At 46.6% G+C, this 13,209-nt stretch overlaps 1 protein-coding gene across 2 annotated transcripts; it reads left to right on the top strand.

The window, feature by feature from the left end:
* Positions 1–3,576: 3,576 nt before the first annotated feature.
* On the top strand, positions 3,577–12,836 carry LOC136624349 (zinc finger protein 484-like). Of its 2 annotated transcripts, XM_066598287.1 has the most exons (7): positions 3,577–3,635; positions 8,770–8,902; positions 9,283–9,462; positions 9,552–9,675; positions 9,758–9,822; positions 10,193–10,295; positions 11,019–12,836. In XM_066598287.1, exons 2-7 carry the CDS (start codon positions 8,825–8,827, stop codon positions 12,395–12,397), a joined length of 1,929 nt encoding a protein of 642 aa, XP_066454384.1. In that variant the 5' UTR covers positions 3,577–3,635; positions 8,770–8,824; the 3' UTR covers positions 12,398–12,836. The 2 variants fall into 2 exon arrangements, with proteins under 2 accessions (XP_066454384.1, XP_066454385.1); XM_066598288.1 differs by lacking the exons at positions 3,577–3,635; positions 8,770–8,902; positions 9,283–9,462; positions 9,552–9,675 and having other exon boundaries at positions 9,800–9,859.
* The last annotated feature ends 373 nt before the right edge of the window (positions 12,837–13,209 follow it).

Raw genomic sequence — 13,209 nt, 5'->3', positions numbered from 1 at the left:
CCATACACGCTGAAAGGATGACAGGCAAGCAGCATGGGTACCGTCAGCAGTGGGCCAAGCTGTCTCTTCCCCCTCCTCCTCATCCTCCTCATGCTCCTCCTCCTCCTCCTGAACGCGCTGAGATATAGACAGGAGGGTGCTCTGACTATCCAGCGACATACTGTCTTCCCCCGGCTCTGTTTCCGAGCGCAAAGCGTCTGCCTTTATGCTTTGCAGGGAACTTCTCAAGATGCATAGCAGAGGAATGGTGATGCTAATGATTGCAGCATCGCCGCTCACCACCTGGGTAGACTCCTCAAATTTTCCAAGGACCTGGCAGATGGCTGCCAACCAGGGCCACTCTTCTGTAAATAATTGAGGAGGCTGACTCCCACTGCGCCGCCCAAGTTGGAGTTGGTATTCCACTATAGCTCTACGCTGCTCATAGAGTCTGGCCAACATGTGGAGCGTAGAGTTCCACTGTGTGGGCACGTTGCACAGCAGTCGGTGCACTGGCAGATTAAACCGATGTTGCAGTGTCCGCAGGGTGGCAGCGTGCGTGTGGGATTTGCGGAAATGTGCGCAGAGCTGGCGCACCTTTCCGAGCAGGTATGACAAGTGGGGGTAGCTTTTCAGAAAGCGCTGAACCACCAAATTAAAGACATGGGCCAGGCATGGCACGTGCGTGAGGCTGCCGAGCTGCAGAGCCGCCACCAGCTTACGGCCGTTGTCACACACGACCATGCCCAGTTGGAGGCTCAGCGGCGCAAGCCAGTGGTCGGTCTGCTCTGTCAGACCCTGCAGCAGTTCGTGGGCCGTGTACCTCTTCTCTCCTAAGCTGAGTAGTTTCAGCACGGCCTGCTGACGCTTGCCCACCGCTGTGCTGCCACGTCGCGTGACACCGACTGCTGGCGACGTGCTGCTGACACATCTTGATTGCGAGACAGAGGTTGCGTTGGAGGAGGAGGAGGAGGAGGAGGAGGAGGAGGAGGAAGGTGCTTTAGTGGAGGAAGCATACACCGCCGCAGATATCACCACCGAGCTGTGGCCCGCAATTCTGGGGGTGGGTAGGACGTGAGCGGTCCCAGGCTCTGACTCTGTCCCAGCCTCCACTAAATTCACCCAATGTGCCGTCAGGGAGATATAGTGGCCCTGCCCGCCTGTGCTTGTCCACGTGTCCGTTGTTAAGTGGACCTTGGCAGTAACCGCGTTGGTGAGGGCGCGTACAATGTTGTGGGAGACGTGGTCGTGCAGGGCTGGGACGGCACATCGGGAAAAGTAGTGGCGACTGGGAAACGAGTAGCGCGGGGCAGCCGCCGCCATCATGCTTTTGAAAGCCTCCGTTTCCACAAGCCTATACGGCAGCATCTCTAGGCTGATCAATTTTGCAATGTGCACGTTTAATGCTTGAGCGTGCGGGTGTGTGGCGTCGTACTTGTGCTTGCGCTCAAACTGTGGCACTAGCGACGTCTGGACGCTACGCTGAGAGACATTGCTGGATGGGGCCGAGGACAGCGGAGGTGAGGGTGTGGGTGCAGGCCAGGAGACGGTAGTGCCTGTGTCCTCAGAGGGGGGTTGGATCTCAGTGGCAGGTTGGGGCACAGGGGGAGAGGCAGTGGTGCAAACCGGAGGCGGTGAACGGGCATCGTCCCACCTTGTGGGGTGCTTGGCCATCATATGCCTGCGCATGCTGTTGGTGGTGCCTCCCCAGCTGATCTTGGCGCGACAAAGGTTGCACACCACTGTTCGTCGGTCGTCAGGCATCTCTGTGAAAAACTGCCACACTGTAGAGCACCTTGACCTGTGCAGGGTGGTATGGCGCGAGGGGGCGCTTTGGGAAACAGTTGGTGGATTATTCGGTCTGGCCCTGCCTCTACCCCTGGCCACCGCACTGGCTCGGCCTGTGCCCACACCCTCACTTGGCCCTCCGCGTCCTCGGCCGCGTCCACGTCCTCTAGGCCTACCCCTACCCCTCAGCATGCTGTATTACCAGTGATTTGATTTCACAGGCAGGAAAGAAATTGGCGCAAGCCTGCAGGCCAAATATAATTTTTTAACTTTTTTTAAAAAGGAAAGGCCCACTGCCTCTAGTGAATGAATAATAAGTTTAATAACTGTGTTGCGGCCCTGCAAAAGTGTCACAGAACTTTACTGTTGCAGAGTTATTAACTGTGGCAGAGCAGGTATTTCCCAGGCAGGAAAGAAATTGGCGCAAGGCTGCACTCAACCGTAGCTGGTTGCGTCTGATTTTTTTACGTTCTCCACGCAGCACACACGTACCCAGAGCCCTTAGGACTGACAGAGGCAGGGCAAATATACTTTTTTCCCTTTTGTTATAAAAAAGAAAAGGCCCACTGCGTCTATTCAATGACTAATATAACTGTGTTGCGGCCCTGTAAAAGTGTCACAGAACTTTACTGTTGCAGAGTTATTAACTGTGGCAGAGCAGGTATTTCCCAGGCAGGAAAGAAATTGGCGCAAGGCTGCACTCAACCGTAGCTGGTTGCGTCTGATTTTTTTACGTTCTCCACGCAGCGCACACGTACCCAGAGCCCTTAGGACTGACAGAGGCAGGGCAAATATACTTTTTTCCCTTTTGTTAAAAAAGAGAAAAGGCCCACTGCGTCTATTCAATGACTAATAACTGTGTTGTGGCCCTGCCTACACAATTCTGTGCCTGTAGTATCAATGCAGGGTGCAATGCTCTGCACCGCCGATTTTGAGAAGAAAAAAAAAAAAGCAACACTGCTAACAGCAGCCTGGACAGTACTGCACACGGATAAATATGGCCCTAGAAAGGACCGTTGAGGTTATTGAAGGCTACACTCACTCCTAACACTCTCCCTGCCTAAGCAGCACTTCTGTCCCTAATGCCGGGTGCAACGCTCTGCATTGCCGATTTTGAGAAGAAAAAAAAATTTCTCCACTGCTAACAGCAGCCTGCACAGTACTGCACACGGATAGATGTGGCCCTAAGAAGGGCCGTTGGGGTTCTTGAAGCCTACACTAACTCCTAACGCTCTCCCTACAGCAACTCCAATAGAACAGCACTTTCCCTCACTAACTCACAAAACATCTGAGCCGAGCCGCGGGAGGGGCCGACTTTTATACTCGGGTGACATCAGATCTCCCCAGCCACTCACAGCAGGGGGGTGGTATAGGGCTTGAACGTCACAGGGGGAAGTTGTAATGCCTTCCCTGTCTTTCAATTGGCCAGAAAAGCGCGCTAACGTCTCAGAGAGGAAACTGAAAGTAACCGGAACACCGCGTGGTACTCGTTACGAGTAACGAGCATCCCGAACACCGTAATATTCGCACGAATATCAAGCTCGGACGAGTACATTCGCTCATCTCTAATATATATACATATATATATATATATATAGATATATATAGTGTCCCACATGTACATTATACGCTCAGCTCCGCTCCTCCGTCTCGCACACACTCGGCTCTGCTCCATCCGCACTCTGAATACATCCTGATGGGACACACAAACTGCAGGTCACACAGCAGAGTCCTGCATCCACTGAGCGGAGAGACCTGGTCATGTGACCCCTTGTCTCCTCCCACACACTGATCACATGATGGTGACATCATCACAGGTCCTGTAAGCACAGAACAACCCCACGGCTCCTGTCCGGCTGCAGGTGGAGGTATGTGGGGGTCACAGCTTCCCCTTGTGGAGACAGCGGAGAGGTGCAGGAGATTAGCGGCCATGTAAAGCCCCATTTACACGGGACGAACTGTCAGGAAATGATGCCCGACAGTCCGTCCCAGTGAAGCTCACTTTCTACACAGGAGCGAGTATCCCTGGCATTGTTCAGAGTGCGGCCAGCAAGGAGGGGGGGGGGGGGGGGACTGGGGATCATTCTCTCCCCCCGCCGCCTCCATTCACTGTAAGCAAACAGACGTCCAAAACTGACCGACTGCTGTTTACAGCAACTCGCACTCAGTCATTCAGTCTCTGCAGGCATTTACACGAGACGACTCTTGTTCAAACCCCTCGGGAGCCGAAGAACTCTGAACGGGGATCGTCCCACGTAAATGGGCCTTAATGCTCCTCTGGGGAGTCTGGGATATACATAGGAGATGGTACAAGGCCTCTGCAGCGCCCCCTATTGGCAGGCCTGTAACATGACTGGGAATAGAAGCCTCCGGAAGGCAGAGACCATCTCCAGCTACAATCAGGATTATTCGGCCTCCACTACAAATTCGCTTTCTACAATCCGTACAAAATCCCCCCAGAAGAATATAAATAAGTGACACAACTGATAGAACGAGCGCTTTCCCCAAATCCCCACAAAATGACCCTTTTTCTGCCTCCTGCGGCCCCAGAATCCCCCATGAGGTCTTTAGTCCTGGGAGCCCCTTCTGCTGAGCGGCTGCAGACGGACAGCAGCTTCTGCCGGCGCTCCGGAGGAGTCTTACCCCGTTCCTCGCGGCCGCCGGCTCACTGATGCTCTGGGGTTTGGGAGGTGCAGCCGCCGTCTCGTCGCTCCAGAATCTTCCGTCTTCTGAAACCAGTAAATCCCCCAGAACTTCTCGGCTCGCAGCTCCCGGCTGGATGTGCTGTTTGTAGCATTTAGCGGGAAGCGCTGGACACGTTTTGGCCGCCCGATCCTTCTTCAGCGGCCGGACTCCTACAAATCACTGGGGAAGAAATAGCAGATAACATGTTGTATCTTCATAGCGTCATAAATCCCCCTGGTTAACCCCTTCCTGCTCCGGGGCTTATATGTACACAATGGGTGAGAAGGGGCTCCTGTGATTGGGCGAACAGTTACATCCTATGGATGGTGCCGGCACAGACGTTGCTCCCCATCATCTGCAGCTGAAGCCGGCTAGAACTGACTGCTGGCCTCCCGCTGCAACCGCCGGGATCGGTGAGAACATCAATGCCAGCAAGTTAACCCCTTACATGATACAATCACTGTTGATCGCAGCATGTGAAAGGTTCACAGAGGAAGAGCCATGTAAACGTGGAGGGCCAATGGGTTGCCATGGCAAATGAATGCCAGTCAATGGTGTCCGGGTCTGACATGGCTTGTCATCACTATGATAAGCTAAAATGCATTGCAGTACAGAAGGATTGCAGTGTATTATCAGAGACATCATAGTATCGTATGTTCAAGTTCCATCCATGGACATTAAAAATGTAAAAAGAAGTGCTTAAAAACAACATTTTTACACACTTTACACACTTTTTTTTTTTCATTTTGCCTCCAAGAAAAAACATTATAAGGGCTTATTCAGACGACCGTATATCGGCCGGGTATTCACGCCGTCCGATATACGGCGCCCCTTCTGCAGGGAGGAGGCTGGAGAGCTCCCGCCCCCTCTCCGCCAACTCTCCATCCCCTCTCCGCCCCTCTGCACTATTTGCAACGAGGGGAGGCGGGATGGGGCGAAGCTAATTCACAGAACTTAGCCCCAGCCCCGTCCCACCTCCTCTCATTGCAGATAGTGCAGAGGGGTGGAGAGGGGGCGGGAGCTCAGAGCACTGTTCCCGGCTCTTCCAGCGTCCTCCCCCTGCAGAGAGAGACGCTGTATATCAACTGGCGTGAATACCCGGCCGATATACGATCGTCTGAAGCCGCCCTAAAGCTGCTTAAAAAAGCCATATATACCCCAAAAACGCACATTTAAAAACTACAGCACTTTGCACAAAAAACAAGGACTCACAGAGATCCGTCGATGGAAAAATGAAAAGGTTATTGGACTTTGAATCTTGCGATTGAAAAAAAATTCCAATAAAAAGGTTTTATTGTGGAAAACTGGAAAAACCTAAAAAAAAAAAATATATATATAAATTATACTTATTATATATATAGTTTTGGTATCCTCATGGTACCAACCATGGTACCAGTCTGCCGCACAGAACAGCCCGCCCCCACATGGCCATGTCGGCGATAACATACAGTTATGGCTTCTGAACATCCCCCAGACACATTGTGGCCCCGCCGTATCTTAGTGGCTCTGCAGACTGTTGGTGTCGCTCCTCGGCTTCCCTTTATTGTTGAAGCTCCACGATGATGAATATTATTAACCCTTGTGATGCCAGGTGAGAGGATTTGGGAAGCCGCTGTGTAAGCTCTAGACACTGCTTTATACATAAGTCGCGGCCCCTGATTATCCGTAGCGGTCTTGTGAAGATGCGACGCACTTTACCCCAAACATGGAGGAACGGCCTTAAGAATCAATTCAGCTCCTGTTCTATCCGCACAAAAACGGAGAACAGAACATTTACACATTAATTCCTTCTCTCACCTCTCCCCTTATTATCTGCAGTAATTGTATCACAGGGGATGTAATTAAGGCCCTTTTACATGGAACGATTAGGCTATCTTCACACACGATGCTTGAGCTCTGGAAATTCTGCCTTGGAATTTCTGTTACATTTCTGTAAGTGGGCGGAGTTATCGATACTTGTGGGATTGGCTGCATTTTGTATTGCGGACTTTGTACATGTACTTGCGTTCTTATGTGCAGGTTTTCTGTTACGGAATGTGTTATGTTTTTGTGATGCGGTAGTTCCGTCACCGCGGTCACACGGACAAACTTACACCAATTTGGGGGGCGGGGACTTTTTCGGGATACACAAATCGACCAGGCCTCTGACCCCTTTCGAATCCGCAATCAATGGTGCTTCCGTAGCCCCTAGGAGAATAGCTTATATTCGCAAACATTTCATCTCCCCTCCGCTGATATCGAAACCTGCCTTCCTCATTTCTTGGGAGAGGGAGCTCCGCATATCTCTATCCAGAGATGAAACCAAGCTCATTCTTAATTATGCGTTTGGCCTGTCTCCGTGTGTCACCTCACAGGAATCCCACTATAAACTCCTGGCGAGGTGGTACCGGACTCCGCAATGGTTGTTTGACCATAAGCTGGCCTCACAGGACAGGTGCTGGAGATGTGAATCTGCTACTGGCTCATTTCTACATATATGGTGGGTTTGCCCGGTTATAACTTCTTTCTGGAGGGGCATAGAGATGGTGCTGAAAAATCTTTCCCCTAATCTGGCGCTCTCCCCTGAGGTGGTTCTTCTGTGGAGGCCATCCCCTGCCTTTCACCCTCGTAAACACAAACTGATTGCCCTTTTGCTCGATACAGCGAAAGCCCTGATCCCTCTGATGTGGAAGCAGCAAGATGCTCCTACTCTGACTCTCTGGAGGGACAGAGCGGATCTTTTGGCGAACTTGGAAGAGCTCTCCAGTTGGTCTAAGGGGACCCATGATAATTTTCTAAAAATTTGGAGCCCATGGCGGGCTATTAGGAGCGACGTGGTCGGAGGGTCTCCTAGTGCTGGCGACATGCAGCAGTCGGTTCTACCTTAGCCCTACAGGCTCCAGAGGGTCCTTGCGCTTAACCCTTCCTCTCCCTCCTGCATTACTGGCTTAGAACGAAGCTGACATCGGGAACGTCATTGGGGGCGCAGCTGGTGAGAGCCCCAACGTTGGAAATAACCTTCCCCCCTCTCGGGAGCTCACTCTCCCCTTACCCTCCCTCGTTTCCCCTCCCTCACCCATCCTCTCTTAATCCTTCCCATTCCCCCCTTTTATCTTCCACAGTATGTTCTGTTTGAACAGGTCCTTGCAATAATTACTCACAATACTGGCCACGGTTGACCTGATGATCCCCTCTTTCACTTTCTTAAACCAAAGATACTGTACATGCCCCGCGGTAATGTCTAGATATAGCAGATTGTTAATGCATATGTTTATCCTTGTGTACAGTTCTACATATGTACGGTACGCTGTAAAATTCTCTTTTGTCTTTTACTGTGAAAATGTCAATAAAAATTGATTTAAAAAAAAATACACCAATTTTCAAGCAGAATCGATGCGTTTCCTAAGCGACGTAACTGCAAAAATCGCAACAAATGTGTATTTGTGGATTTTGCTGTGCTTTATTATGATTTCCATTGATATTTATCGTGAAAATCTGCTCCACTTCCATTTAGTTTCCACAACAAAAATAGGCACATTCGCATCAGAAAACCTCTGGTACGCGAAAAGGCGATTTGTAAAATCTCTTTCATATGTCTTGTACTGTAAACGCTGCTCAAATTCCAGAGCAATTCTGCAAGTGGAAACGCTGCAGTGTTTTCTGCATGCGTGAAGGCGGGCTTATCACTCAGCTTTAGTGTTTTCCCGAAAATAAGACTATGTCTTATATTAATTTTTTACCTCAAAAGAGGCAATAGGTCTTATTTTCATGGTAACACAGTAGTTGTTGGAACATGCAAAACTAATCGATAGTCATTCAGTGTAAACACGGCCAACGATTGGACGATAAATGATCATTCGTTTATTATTCGTTTTATCCAGGCACAAAAAACTGATGAAAAACGACCCAAGTAAACAGGAAGTTATCTATGAGTGACTGCCTGTTCACAGGGATGGAGGCGGATGTACAGTATTCACGTCTGTGAAAATAGCATGTTGTTCAAATAGTAAGAACAGAAAATTCTCAAAGCACTCGCATAAACATCACACAGCGCGCCAGTGTGGTGCAATTTTCTTTTAGTTCCATAAAAAAATAATGAGCAATATCGCCCAAAAATAGGACACACTGTGATCTCTCGATCTCTGTCAGTTCAAGAGAAAAATCACTCATGTAAAATAATGGTCTCTTTTTATGAGTGATTTGTGTGCATCTCACAACTCACAGAAATCGTACTGAAAATCGCCCGTGTGAATACACCCTTATTTATAGCCGTCTTTGAATCCCCTATAATCCGGAGATTTGGGGTGGTTCTCATTGTCTCGTCTTCTCTCCATTCAGGATCCTCAGCTGATATCTTCTCTATCAGATAATATTCCTGATTGACCCGACAAGGATGGATAGGAAGAGGGACAGGATGGCGGAGAGTATATTCACCCTCACCCTAGAGATACTCTTCCAGCTTACAGGAGAGGTGAGAGATTCTGGGGATGACGTCACATTACATCATTCTTATCTATGTCAGTCTCTGGTCACATCTACGGCAGAGGATTTACTGCCGATTCATCATAAATGCTGGAAAAATAATAGAGCTGGTTGTTCTGGTAGAATGACAGAAACCCAACAGATCTACTATAAGGCAATTGGAGGTTGTTGGGGGTCATTATTGTCTGTCATCTAACAGAACCAAAACTCGGATCATTTTGTTCTTCTGCTTCTGTGACTGAGTAGAACAACGGAGATGATGAGCACAGATGTGAGGAGAATCTTACTAATTGTTGGCCATAACTGAAGACATGAAGGACTCTGGGAATGTCTGCAGGGATATTTATGGATGTATCTTTCCATGAACAGGATTACACGGTAGTGAAGAAGACTTCTAGTGATGGCTGTCAGGCCCCGGTGTCTGATGGATGGGGAAGACCCTTGAGCCCAATCACAGGGCCTCCACCTCACCCCCTGATACTGGAGGAGATTAATGAGCAGAAGATCCTAGAACTCACCAACAAGATGATTGAGCTGCTGACTAGAGAGGTGACGCTGCTGCGAATGCTGGTTCATTATACAGTAACTCTATGGCGGTATAACATGTAAGGGTGATGACGGTATCATTGTGTTGTCAGGTTCCTATAAGGTGTCAGGACGTCACTGTCTATTTCTCCATGGAGGAGTGGGAGTATTTAGAAGGACACAAGGATCTGTACAAGGACACCATGATGGAGGACTACCAGTCCCCCCCATCACCAGGTAATAGACAGGACTAAATCCACACGGCCTTTATTATTTGTATGTAGAGAATGAATTCAGTGGCTGTCTGTGTTTTCTGCAGGTAGATCCAGTAAGAGAACAGCAGCAGAGAGATGTCCCCGGCCTCTTCTTCCACAGGATGATCAGGTAGATGGAGAGAAGGTCTCATGAAATCTCCCCTCTGGTCTGTAGGACGGCTGGGAAGGTCTTGTGTTCAGTCTTATTATATGACTGATACTTGTGTAATGAGAAAGCTGGAGATGGCAGGATTACAGCCGACCGCAGACATTAGATCTCCGCATCTTATCACTATTTTCTGGTTCTGGAGACTTCTGGTTGGAATAAAGAAGCTACAGGTTGGAGTTATACAGGAGACCTGCAGCTATTTGGCCCAGATCACTACTGCTGTCATGTCATTCCGGCTCCTCATACTAATTAATGACCGTTTCTGCCCATATAAAACCTTCCACACGACTTCTCCAACTGTGTGATGACTTTTACAATATTTATTTCACAGCTGGTGAAACTGGAGGAAGATCTGATCCCTATTGATGCTACAGAGACACATGTGAGGAGGGATCAGCCGTGTAAGGAGGAGATCCCTACAGATGACCCCCCAGGTGAGACTACATGTAGGGAAGAGTCTGTGTTGTCGGGGTTTTCAGCTGAATATTCCCGTATTTAACCAAAGATAATGTTAAGCATTTTTTTCATTATTCGCTACTCAAAAAAAATTAAGGGAACATTTAAATCACATGAAGTATAAAACTATCAGTCCCGCACACGGAGACTCCAAATAGCAGCTTTTTTTAATCCATATTAAAAAAACGGTCACATACCAGTGAAAGAATGCGCTCCCTATGATGCGTTTCGGACCAACACTCAGTCTTCAGTCATAGTATATGTGAATCTTCCCTGAAGAACCATTTCTGACAATATAGTCACCCCACATCATACAATCGCAGATCCGTGGGCGGCCCATGTACCAGCAATATAGTAAAATACCTGCATACACAAATAATACCGTCCGGCAGAAGATTAATAAGATATCCCTGCACGGGAGGAAATCAGCACATAAATACTCAGTTTCAACAGAGAGATGAAAAACACACAAAATAAGCTTATTGGCTAAAAGCTAATTGGTCTTTTAGGATGTTTGTCAGTAGATTAGGTGCTCCACAAATTATTGTGACTCCTGTTAATGGAAAAACGCTTTTATGTTTCAATGTTATTACATGACTTACAATTTGTATGAACATTTTATACACAAATGTCATAAACTATCAGTATAATTGTCATGTTACATTCAAAAATATTAAAATCTGTTGGGTATTTTTTGGCAGATGACGACACCAGGAGCTCAGAGGGACATCTGATATCAACAGATTGTAAAGTGGAAGATCCTGGTATCATACAATATACATATGAAGAGCCTGCTATTATCCCAGATATACCCTCAGCCCTTTACATCAGAGATCTGTCCTCTGATCCTTCTGAACAGGTTCCATCTTCTGATTCATTACAGAATGTTATACAAAATAAAATTTACAGAACGGATGTTGAACATCAAAGAGTTCACACAGAGGAGAAGCCATATTCATGTTCTGTTTGTGGGAAATGTTTTCTCTACAAATTACACCTTGTTACACATCAAAGAATACACACAGGGGAGAAGCCATATTCGTGTTCTGAATGTGGGAAACGATTTAACCAAAAATCAAGTCTTGTGTTACATCAGAGAATTCACTCAGGGGAGAAGCCATTTTCATGTTTTGGATGTGGGAAGTGTTTTAACAATAAATCAGATCTTGTTAAACACCAGAGAATTCACACAGGCGAGAAGCCATATTCGTGTTCTGAATGTGGAAAATCTTTCACACGCAAATATATTCTTATTATACATGAGAGAAATCACACAGGGGAGAGGCCATTTTCATGTTCAGAATGTGGGAAATGTTTTAACTCTAAACCAGATCTTGTTAGACATCAGCAAAGCCACACAGAGCAGAAACTATATTCATGTTCTGATTGTGGGAAATGGTTTAAGCAGAAATCATATCTTGCCCTTCATCAGAGAATTCACACAGGAGAGAAACCTTATTCATGTTCTGAATGTGGGAAATCTTTTACACTTAAAAGTGTTCTTATTAAACACGAAAAAATTCACACGGGGGAGAGGCCATTGTCCTGTTCTGAATGTGGGAAATGTTTTAACTATAAATCAGATCTTGAAAGACATCAGCAAATTCACATAGGAGAGAAACTATTTTCATGTTCTGATTGTGGGAAGTGTTTTAAGCAGAAATCATATCTTGCTGTACATCAGAAAATTCACACAGGGGAGAAACCATATTCATGTTCTGAATGTGGGAAATGTTTCACACATAAATGTGTTCTTATTAAACATGAGAAAATTCACACAGGGGAGAAGCCATTTTTATGTTCAGAATGTGGGAAATCTTTTAGCTTGAAATCATATCTTGCTGTACATCAGAGAATTCACACAGGGGAAAAGCCATTTTCGTGTTCTGATTGTGGGAAATGTTTTACGCAGAAACCATCTCTCGTTACACATCAGAGAATTCACACAGGAGAGAAGCCATTTTCATGTTCAGAATGTGAGAAATGTTTTAGCCTAAAATCACATCTTGCTGCGCATCAGAGAATTCACACAGAGGAGAAACCTATAAATGTCCTGAATGTGGGAAATGTTTGCAGCTAAATCAAATCTTCTTAGACATCAGAGAAGTCACTCAGGGGAGAAACCATTTTCATATGCTGAATGTTGGGAATATTTTACTTGGAAGTCAAACCCTGTTGACCATGACAAAAACCAGATTAATCTTTTGAATTTGGCAAATGCAGCGCTCACAAATCTCATCTTGTTAAAAGTCAAATAACTTATCAGGGAAGAAGACATTTTCTTTTTCTTTTTTTTTAAATGATAATTAGTGCAAGAAAATAAACTTAACATTAAAAGTCAAAGTGAAGTCACATGTATTACAAGATGATAAGAAAATATATGCAACTGCCAATTAATGTCTGTTATCTGAAAATCAACTGAAACCCAGACAGCACATCTATATACCAACTATGTATATTTCACATTAATGTATATATAATTAAGTCTAAAAATTTGTTACCAATCACTAATAAATGTATAAAACCTTACATGCTTGTGTTCTATAAATGGTAAGCTATCACCTCAGACCTCTGGAGATGAAAGGGAGCTGGTAGGTGTTATGTGTAGAAATAGTGAGGAGAGAATTACACCGAGGATCCTGGACTTTGTGGAACTAGTTGGGACACTTTCTGGTTTTCAAAAAGATAATTTCACTGGAGATAATCAAATCAAACATCTTACAGCACTGAGACAGACTACAGAGTGTCTTCTCCATCCATCTTATCCCTTTAGTTATGTGTATCACAATATACGGGTATCATGTTTCCACTTGTCCTCATCAGGAGGAGCCATCAGTCACACTCCAGGGGTAGCTGGTGCTGGAGGTCGACCACCTCACAAAGTAGATTTAT

This window comes from Eleutherodactylus coqui, chromosome 4 (assembly GCF_035609145.1).
Source record: "Eleutherodactylus coqui strain aEleCoq1 chromosome 4, aEleCoq1.hap1, whole genome shotgun sequence".
Lineage (NCBI taxonomy): Eukaryota > Metazoa > Chordata > Amphibia > Anura > Eleutherodactylidae > Eleutherodactylus > Eleutherodactylus coqui.
Note: the sequence above shows the minus strand (reverse complement) of the source record. Positions and strands in the feature narration are given on the sequence as shown.